The sequence below is a fragment of the Equus asinus genome, chromosome 7 (genome assembly GCF_041296235.1).
Source record: "Equus asinus isolate D_3611 breed Donkey chromosome 7, EquAss-T2T_v2, whole genome shotgun sequence".
In the NCBI taxonomy this organism is placed as follows: Eukaryota; Metazoa; Chordata; class Mammalia; order Perissodactyla; family Equidae; genus Equus; species Equus asinus.
This window is the reverse complement of record NC_091796.1, coordinates 67,151,463-67,167,012: the sequence shown is the minus strand read 5'-3', so window position 1 is coordinate 67,167,012 and position 15,550 is coordinate 67,151,463. Positions and strand designations below refer to the sequence as shown.

Here is a 15,550-nt window from a genome sequence, read left to right as displayed (position 1 = left end):
TTTCAATATTTTGAATATACCTGTCCACTCTCTCCTAGCCTGTAGAGATTCTGCTGAGAAATCTGCTGATAGCCTGATGGGGGTTCCTTTGTAAGTTATTTTCCTCTCTCTGGCTCCCCTCAATATTGTTTCTTTGTCATTAACTTCTGATGGTTTTAATATATGCTTTGTAGAAAGTCTTTTTGCATTGAGATAATTAGGAGTTCTATTAGCTTCACATACTTGTATATCCAGTTCCTTCCCAGGTTTTGGAAGTTCTCAGCTATTATTTCTTTGAATAAGTTCTCTGCTCCTTTCTCCCTCTCTTCTCCTTCTGGGATACCCATTATCATTTTGTTGCTTTTTCTAATTGCATCAGATATATCTCATAGAACTTCTTCATTTTTTTAAAAAACTCAGTTCTCTCCTCTTCCACTTGAATCATTTGTGGATTCCTCTCTTCAAGCTGACAAATTCTCTCTTCCATATGGTCAGCTCTATTTTCAATGCTTTCTACTTTATTTTTCATCTCATTAACAGTGTTCTTCATGTCCAGAATTTATGGTTTTTTTTTTCTTTAGAGTTTCAGTCTCTTTGGTGTAGTACTCCTTCTGTTCATTAACTTTATTCCTGAGCTCATTGAACTGTCTTTCTGACTATTCTTGTAGCACACCGAGTTTCTTTATGACAAGTATTTTGAATTCTCTGTCAGTTAAATTGTAATCTTCTGTGACTTAAGTTTCTGGAGAGCTGTCCTTTTCTTTCTGTTCTGCCATGTCACTGTAGTTCTTCATGTTTGATGAGTTGATCTTCTGCCTGTGTATCTGTGGTAGTAACCACCTTTCTTACTTGCATAAGGCTCTGGTTACTTTGGTTCTGAGCTGCTTCTGGTTGTATTTGAGAGCCTGCGTTTTCCCCCATACACTGCCTCTGCTAGAGGCATTTCCAGCACCCTCCATGTGCTGCTTGTGCCTCTGAGGTTGCTGGTGCCTTGCTGCTCATGATGTTGCTGCAGTCTCAGGTGTCACCTCTGGGGTCTCCAGGCTAGGAACACATATGCTGCTTCTGAGGTCACCTGGTTCTCATGTTCCTCCACAGGCTATCCAGAGGCTCAAGCATTGCTACCCTGTGCACTACCTGTTCTGCTGTTTCTAGGTTGTCTGGTGGTGCTGGAAGCACTGCTGCTGGGGGTGCTGGCTTCCTGGGTGTTGCCGTTGCTGCCCGGGGCCCATGGTCTTTACGCCACTCCACTGCTAGTTGAGCCAGTGTTGAGGATGCCACAACTAGGGGCTGAATCATGGGTTTTTCTGTGATTCCCAAAGCCTCAGGTAGCAGGATCCACCTGCCACTGCTGGGTGGGTGAGGTGGGGGAGGGGGCTAAGTCATGAATGAGTGTCATTGCTGCTTGTGCAGCCCCTGGTTACTGATGTGCACCAGCACACCCTGAAACCCCAGGTCAGGGCTCCCCTCCTCAGCCAGGAAAATCTGCATTTTGGATACTATTCTCACTGCTGGAAAGATCGGTGCCACTGCTGCTGCTGGGGGAGGCAGAGGATGCTGGGTCACTGGCTCCACTTTGTGTCCTGCATCCTCAGGACATATGTGCCTAGCACCACTGCTGGGAGGCTGAAGGGGCTAACTCACAAGTGCTGTGTCTGCCCCTGCAGCCTCTGTTGAGTGGCTCATGCACCAGTGTGAGGATCTGCACTTTGGATCACTGCTGCTGGGGGAAGGGGAGAGGGCTGCTCTTCTAGTTCCACTGCCTCCTGGAGGTCTATCTGGTCCACCTACCTTTGGATGTATAGATGCATGGATCTCTTTGGTGTTCTGGTGTGCTGTGTAGGAAATCTTTCGTTGATCAATGGATGTCCTACTGGTTGTAAATTAGAGAGGAGAGACAAAGACAATGAACAACTCGCCCTGCCATGATGCTGATGTCACTCTCTCAGCCCATTTTTAAATTGGGTTATTATTTTTATTATTATTGAGTTGTATGAGTTCTTTATATATTTTGGAGCTTAACTCCTTATCAGATATATGGTTTGCAAATATTTTCTCTCATTCTATAGGTTGCCTTTTCACTCTGTTGATTAGTTCCCTTGCTGTGCAGAAACTTTTTAGTTTGACATAGTCCCACTTGTTTATTTTTGCTTTTGTTGCCTGTGCTTTTAGTGTCATACCCATGAAGCTTTTCCCCTATGTTTTATTCTAGTTTTACAGTTTCAGGTTTCCTGTTTAAGTCTTTAATCCATTTTGAGTTGATTTTTGTGTATGGTGTATAAGATACAGGTCCAACCTCATTCTATTACATGTGGATATACAATTTTCCCAACACCAAGTAGTTGAAGACACTATCTTTTCCCTATTGTGTGTGTGTGTGTGTGTGTGTGTATATATATATATATATATATATATATACTTTTTTTGCTGGGAAAGATTTGTCCTGAGCTACCATCCATTGCAAATCTTCCTCTCTCTCTCTCTTTTTCCTCCCCAAAGCCCCTGTACATAGTTGTATATTCTAGTTGTAAGTCCTTCTAGTTCTCCTATTGTGTATTCTTGGCACCTTGGTGAAAATAAGAGACCATGTATGTGTGGATTTATGTCTGGGTTCTTTATTCTGTTCCATTGTTTTATATGTCTTTTTATGCCAATAGTGTATTGTTTTGGTTACTTGTATCTTCAGAATATATCTTGAAATCAGGAAGTGTGATGCCTCCAGTTTTTTCTTACTTAGAATTGATTTGGCCATTTGTGGTCTTTTGTGGTTCTGTATGAATTGTAGGCATGCCTTTTCTATTTCTGTAAAAAATATCTTCAGATATTTTGATAGGGATTGCATTGAATCTGCAGATTGCTTTTTTTGGTAGTAAGAAATTTTAACATTGTCTTCCAATCCATTAATGTGAGATGTCTTTCCACTTGTTTGTGTCTTATTATTTCATCAATGTTTTTGGTTTCCAGTATATAAATCTTTCGCCTCCTTAGTTAAGTTTATTCCTAAGTATTTTATTCTTTTTAGCACTATTTTAAATGGGATTATTTTCCTAATTTCCTTTTCAGATGGTTCATTGTTAGTGCATAGAAACACAACTGATTTTTGTATGTTGATTTTGTATCCTGCAACTTTACTGAATTAATTTATTAGTTATAATAATTTTTTAAATGATGTCTTGGGGTTTTCTATGTGTAAGGTCATGTCATCTGCAAAAAGGGATAATTTTACTTCTTCCTTTCCAATTTGGATGACTTATTTCTTTTTCTTGTCTAATTGCTCTGGCTAAGACTTCCAGTACTATGTTAAATAGAAGTGGTGAGAGTGGGCATCCTTGCCTTGTTCCTGATTTTAGAGGAAAAGCTTTCAGTTTTCCACCATTGGGTATGTTAACTGTGTGCTTTTCACATACGGCCTTTATTATGTTGAGGTATTCCCCTTCCATTCCTAGTTTGTTGAGAGTTTTTATTGTGAATGGATGTTGAATTTGATCAAATGTTTTTTCTGCATCTATTGAGATGATCACGTGATTTTTATCCTTTATTCTTATGATTTGATATATCACTTAATTGATTTTCATATACTGAACCATCCTTGCATGCCAGGGATAAATCCCACTTGGTCGTGACATATGATCCTTTTAATGTGCTGTTGCATTCAGTTTGCTAGTATTTTGTTGAGGATTTTTGCAACTATATTCATCAGAGATATTGGCCTACAGTTTTCTTTTCTTGTGGTGTCTTTGTTTGGCTTTGGTATAATAACGCTGACCTCATAAAATGAACTTGGAAAGATTCTCTCCTTATCAATTTTTGGGAAAAGTGTGAGAAGGACTGGCATTAATTCTTTTTTAAACGTTTGGTAGAATTCATCAGTGAAGCTATCTGTTGATGGGCTTTTCTTTGTTGGGAAGTTTTTGATTACTGATTCATTCTCATAGTAGTGATGAGTCTGTTTAGGTTCTCTATTTCTTTATTACCTAGTTTCAGTAGATCCTATGTTTCTAGGAATTTGTCCATTTCTTCTAGGTTACCCAGTTTGTTGGTGGATAATTGTTCATAGCAGTATCTTATGATCCTTTTTATTTCTGTCATCAGTTGTAATGTCTCTTCTCCCATTTCTGATTATTTAGAGTTTCTTTTTTTCTCAGTCTAGCTAAGGGTTTGTCAATTTTGTTTATCGTTTACAAAACCCAATTCCCAGTCTTTTTTTCTTTTTTAAATTTTCTATTTTGTTTATTTCTGCTCTTTGTTATTTCCTTCCTTCTCCTAACTTTGGGCTTGGTTTGTTCTTCTTTGTCTAGCTCCTTGAGGTATGTGATTAGGTTGTTTGAGATCTTTCTTCTTTTTTAATGTATGCACTTATGGCTATGAATTTCCCTTTTAGAATGTAAGTTTTGATATGTTATTGTTTTGTTTTCATTTGTCTCAAGGTATTTTCTAATTTACCCTTTGACTCAATGGTTATTCAAGAGTGTGCTGTTTAATTTCCACATTTTTGTGAAGTTTCGTTTCCTTTCTGCTATTATTTTCTAGTTTCCTTCCATTGTGGTAGGAAAAGACACTTAGCATAATTTCAATCTCTTAAATTTTTTGAGACTTGTTTTGTGACCTGACATGTGATTGATTTACCTCAATTTCATCATCTCCCATGGAAAAAATAGTCAGAGAGATTAAGCAACTTGCCTGAGATCACACAATTAATTAGAGGTCACACAATTACCAGAAATTGACACCTAACTCAATGCTCTTCCCACTGTCCACATTGGCTTTGTGCTTTCTAATTTAAGCCATGTTGATTCGGGCACAATTCATCATGAAACCTTCATTTTCTAAAGCAGATTTCATTCTATAGATTTAGGAATTTAAGCAGACAATCAAATACATTAAAAGCTCTAAGTACAATCAACTGGTCCAGGTAAATAAGGAGTTCTCGTCCAACGAAAATGTTGGTAGGCTGCAGGGACTTGAAATTCGGCTAGTTTGTTGAATTTCATTGCATAGATTGTAGTATTTTAAATGAGCTCTTACTCTCACTCTATATAAGAAACTAACAGGAGAACAAGTCAAGCATCCTTGCTTTCCATCAGCCACAGGAGGTGATAGTCCAGCTTGGTATCCACCCAAGCCGAGAGGTGCACTGTTCCAAGCAAATAACTTAATTCTAATAAACGGAATAGAACTTCGTGACTATCAAAAATAAATTAACTGCATTTAAAATTGAGAAACATCTACCAACTGAAAGGGTGGTGCGTAATTCAATTTTATTCTCAAATATAGTCACAAGTATATTTGCTGTGTATTTCTTTTCATAAAATAATATCATTACATGATCATCAGCATAAAACATATTAAAATGTTTTAAGTCATAGAGGCTGTGATACAGAGCTGTGCATATGCAACAATAGTATATTCCTTTAAAGATTAGGGTTTAGAACTATATGAACAGCAATGGTCAACACTGGGCTCAAGCTCATTTGTTTTATTTAAAATAAAAGTAATTTTGAGAATGTGTCCATAATGTTTAAAGCCTATCAATTATAGCACTCCCCAAGAATTTAAAATACATTATATGGGAAAAACGGGAGTCTGTCATCAAATAAATTTGGGATGTACTAGATTATTTCCAAAGGTTTAAGGTTACATGGCTTTTTTTTCAGAATAGTTTCTGGGACTTAAGGTCTGAAGATGACATACTGGGAAATGTCCTGCAGGGGAACAATATAAACTCCTATCATTTAATAAGTGCTTATTATGCACCATCAAGGATATATATGTTACCTTCACATCTCTTAGGAGTAGAAGCACCATTTTCACTTCTATTTCATAGATGAGGAAATACTTGCCCATCCATTTAACCCAATGAATCTGAATAGCAGTATATTTCCAGACTGTATTCAGAAATCAACCTCTGGAATTAAAAACATTTCCCTTTCCAAGTTTTATTAGAAATACATCACTAGATGGTAGGAACCCAAAGCCTGTGAAATGTGCTGTGATGACACCCAGTTTGCTGATGCATGGCAAGTTTCCATCATGTTAAACAATTTTAAGAACTCAGTAAGCTCCTAGAGTTATGTATAACTCTCATCTTTAACCCTTAACTTGCACTGCAGAGGCATACAATCGATAGAATTGTTGAGTTGAAGAATTTCTCAAAGCATGGAACATGGATCACCTGCAGGGTCATCTAGATTGTCCACAGTGTAAATTCCTGGAGAGATCTAGAAAACCAGTGCATTATCGTCAGCCTCTGCAGATGTAGCTGAGGAATCTGCATTTTAAGCAAACACCTCAGGGCACTCTGATGTAAGCTCAAGTTCGAACCTGGAATTAGGCCAGGAAGAGTCCATTATACCTCTTTTAACTAATAAGAATAACCTTAACATTCTTCAACTCGAACCTGTTTAGAAGACAAAAGAAGGAACGTCCATTGGACACTCCAATGCACGTCTCATTACTGGTAGTGAGCGTTCAGGGGAATTCAACAGTTTGAGAGCAGTTTTCTTAGCTTTGGCAGCCATAACCACTACGGTGTCATTCTGCCAGCCTCAGACACATTTTGTGCCCTGGAAGAAAGAACTTCCTCTGCAGCTGCTTACTGAGAAACCCACTAAAGACACACAAGTCATAATTTTCCCCTCTGTTCCCAAAGCCACATTTCAAAACTTATATAAAACAGTCTTTGTAATTAAATAACTAAGACCAGAATAAAATTGAAGTCACAATTAAAAATTCCTTTAAGTTTAGGAATATATACTTCCAAGTATTAACAGTGTTTATCTCCCGGTGATGGGTATAACTTTTATTCTTTATACTTGCCAGGTTTTAAATTTTTTACAATGGTCCTCTATTGGTTTTTATTTTGATTATAAAAGTTTTCATTTACAAAAGTCCTTTTTAAAGACAGTGGATTTTGAGGCCTCAGAATAGCATTCTATTCTTCCACAGTATCAATTCTATTCTTTCAGAAATAGCGTTGTATTTCTACTTTTTCATCCTAATAACGCAAAAAAAGGCAGTCAATTGAATATGAGGTTGTCTTCTAATCTTTTTAGCAGTCTTATGTGTATGTTTTCTTTCTCTAATGGCTACTGGAAGTATGATGGAAAGGAATAAGCCAAAAATGTTCTAAGACTGGAAAACATCTCAAGGTAGGCAAAAGTTAGAGGCTCCTGGATATTTTCATCTGAAAGACTATGGCACTCCATTTCAATTCTAAGATGCAAATTTTTTCACAATCTAATATCTCTGAATTTAGTATGTATCTTTTTTAAAATAAGTTTTGAGACATAATTCACATACCGTAAGTCACCCTTTTAAAGTGTACAATTCAGTGACTTTTCGTGCAACCATCATGACCATATGCCTTTAGAACATTTTCGTGCAATCACGTAAGTAATCATGTAGTAATCACTCCTTATATCCTCTCTCTGCTCGACGTCTAGCAACCACTAATCTACTTTCTGTCTCTGTGAATTTGCCTCTGACATACATGTGACCTACTGTGTCTGGCGTCTTTCACTTAACATGTTTTCAAAGTTCATCCTTGTCGTAGTATGTATCAGTACTTCATTTTTATAGCTGAATAATATTCTATCGTATGGATATACCACATTTTGTTTACCCATTCATCAGCTGATGGACTTTTGGGTTGTTTCTACTTTTTTGGCTACTGTGAGTGATGCTGCTATGAACATTCACGGATGAGTTTTTGTGTGAAAATGCTTTCAATTCTTTTGGGTATATACGTAGGAGTGGAAATGCTGGGTCACATGGTAACTGTCTATTTTACCTTTTGAGGAACTGTCAAACTGTTTGTTCCAAAGCAGCTGCCCCATTTACAATCCCACCAACAGTGTATAAGGGTTCCAATTTTTCAACACATTGTCAACACTTGTGATTGTCTTTGTTTTTGACTTTAGACATCCTAGTGGGTATAAAGTAATATCTTATGGCTTTAATTTGCATTCCTCTAATGGTTAACGATGTTGAGCATCTTTCTCTGTGCTTATTTGTACTTTTTCTTCGGAAAAATACGTATTCAAATCTTTTGACCATTTCTTAACTGGGTTGTCTATTGATGAGCTATAAGAGTTCTTCATATATTCTGGATACAAATCCCTCATCAGATACATGATCTCCAAATGTTTTCTCCCATTTTGTGGGTTTTTACTTTCTCGACAGTGTCCTTTGAAGCACAAAACATTTTAATTTTGATGAGTCGAATTTATCTTTTTCTTTTATTGTTTTTTGGTGTTATATTTAAGAAATCATTGACTAATTCAAGATCACAAACATTTACTATGTGTTTTTTCTAAGAGTCGTATAGTTTTAGCTCTCTGATCCATTTTTTGCTAATTTTTGCACTTCATTGTTTTGCATGTGGGTATCTAGCTGTTTCCAGTTCCATGTGTTGAAAACACTATTCTTTCCCTATTAAACAGTCTTTGCATCTTTGTAGAATGGGATTTTTCTTATAATTGTAACCGGTTATGTTTTTCTATAATAACATGTCTTATAATTCATGGCATCTTAGATTCAATAAAGTATGGAACACTTAACTCCTGAAATAAAAGCCTATATAAATGTGAATTTCCATTTTTTGGAAATAAAAACTTGATTTCCCTCAACAATATTAAGAATCCTTGAATATCAGCATCATGAGAAAAAGAGCTGTCATAAATACATCTATTTTCTTATGATTCGTTTAAGGCTTGAAGGCTTACACACAATACTTACGTTGTTAAAAGTGAATGAAGATTGTCACAAAAGTAGCAATATGTCTATGATGATCACGAAGAACATCTATTAACTCTACAAGCCAGGTTAAATTCTCCAGTTACATTTGACAGTGATGTAATGTTACAAGAAGTAGTAACATAAACACCAATGGAATTTCTTTAACAAAAAAATTAAGGAGATTTTCAGAATCCAGACTTAAATTTGTATTGTGCAGAATATAAAACAGTAATAGAGTCAACTGTTTGGGATGAACTAGGAAGTTGGAGAAATGCAAAAATCAAGTGTACTTTTCTATCAACGCCCTATTGAATGTCCCGATGAACACAGCACAACCACAGTCTGAAGACAAAGACTCACAAATATACTGAGATCTGTTTAATAGTTTTTGAAGATTTTTCCTGTAAAATGGCTTGTATTTCCACAGGTACAATAGTGAAGAAATAAACTTTTCAATTTGACATGAAATATAAAAAGAACAGTCTTACAAATATATCCATAAAATTTAACTGCTCATAACACCATACATCGTAAATAGGACCACCCTCTTTACTTCTAGACTATTTAACACAGAGAAGCAATCTGTCATCTCGGTTAGAAAGAAAACAACTTCCCTTTTCAGTTTACTTTTGTCTGTTTAGAAACAGTGAAGCAGAACTGGAAAAGTAGTGTCTGTCCCCATCTTCCTCTAGGGATCCTTCACAAGGGCGAAAACCGACTTGAGAGGAAGTCAGTCAGTTTTAGTAAAAAGAAACACTGAACCTTTCTCTTGTTTGACTGCTTCAATAATGCTTACATTCTTTGAACAGATCCTGGACTGTCTCACTGGCCTTTGCCCGGGTCACAAACGGTGACGGGGCCGTGCTCCGTGCCCAGCACTGAATGAGGAACTTCCCTCTCGCAGCCCAGGAAGGCTGAGAAACGATGGGGAGAGAAGATCAACAGCCATGGGAATGGAGCTGGATCTGCCTGAAAATCAAGGTTCTGTGGTTTGTCCACCAGAAATTCCACTGTTATCAGGCAGGACTGCGTGAGGATAACTAGTTTTTAGCTGGCTTTAACAATGGTGTGATCATACATCCTTTCACGCGAATCCAAAGAACAGAATGGCTTTAAAACACAAAAGAAGTTGATCAAAATCATAGAACGGCAGGTAACAGTTCTGTAACCTATGTTACACTTAAATTAAGGAGAAACCGTGCTCCTTTTAAACTCTCAAAAGTGCCCAAATAACAATACTGAGCTCCCAAATAACAGGAGTTTGAGTTTATGTAAGCAAGAATAAAGCAATGAAGCTTTATGCAGAGAGTTCTCCTCAACTTTCCTAATACAGAATACGTAATAACTTAAAATAATTTCCCTATTGATACTGGAAATAAATTCTACTACAATCATGTGTATGCCAGTTTCTGGCATATTTCTGCATCCGGATTCATTAGTCTCCTTAATGGAGCCCATCACTTTTCCAATGGCTTTCTCCTTTCTTTAAACCCTAACCCTGAAATTCTATAACCAGCTATATTATGTGGCTTCCCTGAGGCACAAAGGTACCAAACTCTATAATTAACTATCGAGGAATGATAAATATGCTCTCTATTTATATTAAAAGACTTTAATTGTTTTGGGCTACAGTTGGGGGAAAAAAAAAACCCAGAAAGCCTAATACTTAGTCTGGAGTGTGAACTGCAGCCCTTTTTGCAAAAAGCGGAACCAAGTAAGGGAAATGTTAAGGGTTGGAGCACGCATGACCCGGCAGCACTATCATTAATAACAAAATAATTCCAGACTAGGAAAATATTCAGACTTGTATCCCATCTACTCTGAATCATTTTTTTTCTGTAGTAAACTGACATAAACAACTGAAAAAGTAATATCTATGGGAATACATCACTGGGGCCTTACTGCTGGAAACCTGTTCACAAAAGGCCTTTGGTGAGGCCGAGATCAGGGCCTGGTGGGCATTCTCATGTGCACACACCAGGGGGAGCGGGCCGCCCCCGTAACTGGATGGCAAGCAAGACATAAACACAGAAGGTGACCTTTAGAAGTGACCTTTTCTGAACTTATTACTCTATTTTGGTGAGCTAGAGTTCTTGATTCTCACAAACTAAATTACTCTCAACTCTTAAAAAAAAAATCTCATTAGCCAAAATTATAAGGGGATCTTACTACAAGTGGCCAAGGTAAGCACGGTTTCCTTTTTGCAAACTGGCCACCTCTCCGCGGCTCCCGAGGCAGTGTGGGAGGGCCCTAGCCTGGGAGTCAAAGGACAAGATGTGGCTCTGACAGAGGGCGGTTCACTGTTACCCCTTCCAAGAGCTTGGAATTTATTACCCAAATTCCAACTTCCACTAAGCTATCTGAGCTTACTAAAAATCAGAAATTTTCCAGGTTGGAAGATAGCTTTATTTTGGGGCATATGTTGCATGCGCAATTACTAGATTTATGGATAGTTGTTGAAGTGGAAAATTATATCAGAACATAAAATTTTTTTGATGGGTAAAATCCAGCCTTTCTGGATGCAAGACTATTTACAAGGTGCTTTTAGGGTATCAAGGCTCCTCAAACCACCTTATAGCCATATAGCAAGAAAAGGGACCATGCACCTCCTTTCTCATTCTGTGGGGCCCAAAGAATCCCAACTGAAAAGACTCCCTCTATCAGTGAAGGGTGGTCACTGGAGACGCTGGCTAAATCACAAGGCGTTCGATATGTCACTCTAGGCAATTACACTTTTCTCTTTCACTTTCTGTCTGCAGGCAGAATAAGCTATACAGAGTAGAGTAAGCTACTGATAAGAGGACTGCTGGTGGATTTTCACATCACTTAAAAATTACCAAAACGAAAACGCCTCATCCTAAACAACACTCTCCATTGAAAAGTAAAGCTATTTTAAAACTACGAGGCTGAACTTTTTATCTATTAAGTCAAATTAAGCAGCAGTAATCAAGAGTAATACATCTTACCACTTTAAGGAAAAGGACATTCAAAATGGGTTGGAACAATTGCAAAAAGGCAAAATATTTGCCAGTAGGCAAAACATGGATACACCAATTCAAGTATGGATACAGTATATTAAAATCATATAAATTATATATCTTTACAAAGGTTAAAAAAACGTAGCACAAACCTGCAATGGTCAGTTTAAGAGGATGTTAGTTTAAATAAACATGTGCTGCACGTGGCAGGGATCTACGTCCTCTCACCCAGCTCTGGCAGCCTCACGTCCTAAAAGATCTTGATGCTCTGGGAGCAGTGACACTGCTGGTACCAAGCAGAGAACGAGCATCCAAGAACCATTATTCAACATGAAATGAGACTAAAAGAGAAGGATGGTGAAGCTCATATGAAATTCTGATTTAATTATTCCTCAGTAAACACTCATTTACTCTCTCGAAATCAGGAATTTCAAATTATCTCTGCAGATGTACCACTTGGCGTTGTGTACATCTAAGGATCACATTAAAACTTAGTTTGATTTGCAAACATTTTTGAAACTTAACAGGGCTCCGTAAGCTGCGAGGGAAGGTGACAGATGGTGGAAAGGGAGTAACAAAAACGACTGTAACATTGTGATATGTTACTTTTAGGCTCACAGAATTTTGGCTTTCTTAAGGAAGAAAAAAAAAACTTAAGGAACCCCAACAAGTGGTTTTAAAAAGTAAAATCTTATTTTTAATCACTCAAATCTTAAACAATTCAGTAAGCAAATAAACTTGATATTATGTACCTAGGCCATGTTTGCTGCTGCAACAATCACCCTCAGTGAATTTTTAAAAGCTGCTATCTTTTAATCAACCAAACAGTTCTGGCTATGCAAGGTGAGTATCAGGGACAGACCATAGCACACAGAAATAACAAAGGCAGACTAAAAAGCTATGGAAAAATTCTCTGTTTGAAATGCCAAGGTATTTAATGAATATGTGTATAAAGCACCGAAGCTAAAAAAAGAAAACATGACAACACAAGAATATTCTCTCCCCAAAAAGGAAAAATCAGAAATAAGCCCAGATTTCAAAACCACCACCTGTACCTAAGGTCTCCATCCACCAACAACACGTTGTGGAGCCGCCCTCGGCACTGGTCAGATTCCAGCCTGGCTCAAGCACCTCCAGACACTGCACGTCTTCCTGCCGACACCCACACCACCACACCACGCAGCACGGAAGCTGCGCATTAAGAGCCAACAAGTGTTGAATAAATTTCATCTACGTTTGTAAAATATGATTTCAAGTCCTGTCCAAGTCTACAAAGGAAAACACTTGTTTAAAACCCAAGGTTAAAATAAGAGCATGGCATCTTAAATCCGATTATTATAAAGACAGTATGGTTTAATCAAGCAGACTGCAATGACAATGCTGCTGTTTTGTGCATGCAACACACCACTGGCATCTGTCAAATTCCTGGCATGTTTCATCATGTGTCCCCTCTTTTTTCCCAGCCTCAGGTCCCCTTCCCCTTAATAAACAGCATTATAAAAAGGTAAAATCTAGAGTTAGTGGCAAAATTTTCACAGTAACTTGTTAATAAAGTCAGAAATGGCTGTCAACGGCATCAGTCAACTGGACCTTGGAAAATTAATTTGATGCAGTTCTGTTCCCCAACCAGCTGCGTGGCACAGAAAGGGCAGGCAGCGTGAAAGGCGTGAGTTCCATGAGGCAGTGGAATCTGAGACCAGTATTTTGCAGACTTCTCTGAGCACACGTGTCCACAAGGGGTGAAAGCGTGAGTTGGTGGTCCTGCGTCTACATAAAACCCAGCCTCGCAGCCGAGCCAGAGAGGGACGTAGGGGCCCACAGTCCTGCACATGGGACACTCCCTCTCGTTGGCCTCCGTGTCGCTCCGGTGGCCCCAGTTGTGGTACCCGTGCACGTGGCCGCAGCTGAGGTATGCCCAGGGCTGCTTCTCCTCCACCACGTCCTTCCTGTTGATGCTGGGGAAGGCCAGGGTGTTGAGCCCCACGGGGCACTGCGGCCGCGCGGCGTTGATCTCCTGCCGCAGCGCTTCTATGTGTTTCTGAGTTGGAGCGTGAAAGAGGCCATCTGCCGTTCTCCAGAGAAGAGTGGCCCCACACAGGTCGATGAGGGAGCCGTCCTGCAGGACATTGGTTTCACTTTCCACCTACGACAAGTTTGACAGACATCCCTTTTAACAGCAAAATTCATCAAATCACTCTAACATTCTTTCCTCTCAGAATAAACAAAAATCATCTTTGCAGAAAACACAGGGTGGCGGTTTATTTACTAAAAACAGGACTTGGGGTAACATCCTCCCTGAGCCTTGGTTTCCTCATTTGAACATGGGATATAACACATACACACAGGCCATGTGCACAAGCCCTAAGCATAACATACTGAGGTTTACAGGGTCAACTGATGGAGTGGTTATTCTCACGAACACAATCTCCTTGCATGTTTGTTTCCTCCTAAGTCAATAACACAATTACTCTTTGATCTCACACGGGACAGGAGAGGGCTACCAGTCCATCCAGTGAAGGTTCATACTCTTTCTGACCAGAGCCCGTCCAGCAGACCCTGTAGGGCCCTGCAGTAATTACTACAGTGGTCCAAACAACTCCTGGGGACCCTGACTGTCAGGCAATCTACATTTTACCCTGCATTCCTAAGGTCTAGGCAGAGCGCTCACTCTGAGCCTTCAGATTAAGGATGGCTGTGCTATGACCAAGTGCTGACAGACCCATCAACAGCTGATGAGAAGCAGTCGGACATGGTCAGTAGGGATCTGACCGCTGCCTCCATGTGCAGCATGTGCTCTGAGCCCCAGGGGCACAAAGACCAATGAAACCTCCTCCCCACCCGAGGAGCCTCGTTCTTCAGAGTGGGAGGCAGACACGCTAGAAGCAGCAGCCAGCGACAGTCATCAAGTGCTGTGCGAGGCCACGTCACCCCCGCAGCCAGGAGCACGGACTCTGGAGCTGACTGCTGGGTTTGAATCTTGGCTCTGTCACGTACTAGCTCTGTGACCTTGCGCAGTTACCTAAGCTCCCTGTGCCTCAGGGTCCCCATCCATAAAATGCAGACAAGCAGATCGTGAGGGTTAAATAAGTTAATACAAAGAAAGTTCTTAGAACAACGGCTGGCAGGCAGTAAGAACTATGGAAGCGTTTGTTACTGTTACTCTGGTGATAAGAGAAGGTCAGAAACGAGTTTCAAAAGGGTTTTTCTTGAACGGAGATTTGAAAAAGATGCTGTCAGGAGTCAGTGAATGGGAGATAAGGCACAGCACAAAGAGCCATGAAAAGGCCAAACGACATGTGCACTGAGGGAACAAGGTGTGTGACAAGGAGATGTGAACACGGCTGGATGGAGCGCAGGGCGTGCTGGGGCGGATGCCACACCCAGATGGGAGAGGGCAGCTGGCCTCGTGTGCCCCAAGGGAGTCAATGGGGACTTCCAGGCAACTATGAAAGACCAGATCTGCCTTTCCAAAGGTCATTTCCAGAAGAGAGGAGAATGGACTGGACGGGTACAAGACTACAGGTGGGGAGACAGTGGGAGTTCCCTCTCCAGGCAAAGAGGGCAGGAGCACCTGCACAAAGGGAATGTCAGCGCCACAGAGGAGGCATGGGTATTAACCGTTGAGGAATGAGACGCAACAGCCCTTAGCGCCAGCTTTGGGAAGGAAGACCTTTACACACCTGCCTTACTGTCCAGACACAATGGAGCTGTCCCCAGACGGGGAATCTAGGAGAGACGCAGACTTTGGGGAAAACATGGTAAGTTTGGTTTGGGTGTGACTAGTCTGAGGGTCAGCCTGCAGTGGGGATGCATGAGGGCCATGTGGGACTGCAGCGCGGGAGACAGGTGGCTTGCGG

The 15,550-nt window shown here is 39.9% G+C and overlaps 1 protein-coding gene across 2 annotated transcripts in view; it reads right to left on the bottom strand.

The window, feature by feature from the left end:
* Nucleotides 1–9,083: 9,083 nt before the first annotated feature.
* PELI2 (pellino E3 ubiquitin protein ligase family member 2) overlaps nt 9,084–15,550 on the bottom strand; it is a 177,476-nt gene continuing 171,009 nt past the window's right edge. For both annotated transcript variants that reach the window (XM_044773637.2, XM_044773638.2), the window contains exon 6: nt 9,084–13,836. In XM_044773637.2, coding sequence (XP_044629572.1) covers nt 13,270–13,836 — 567 coding nt within the window. In that variant the 3' untranslated portion in view covers nt 9,084–13,269. The remainder of the gene's footprint in view (nt 13,837–15,550) is intronic.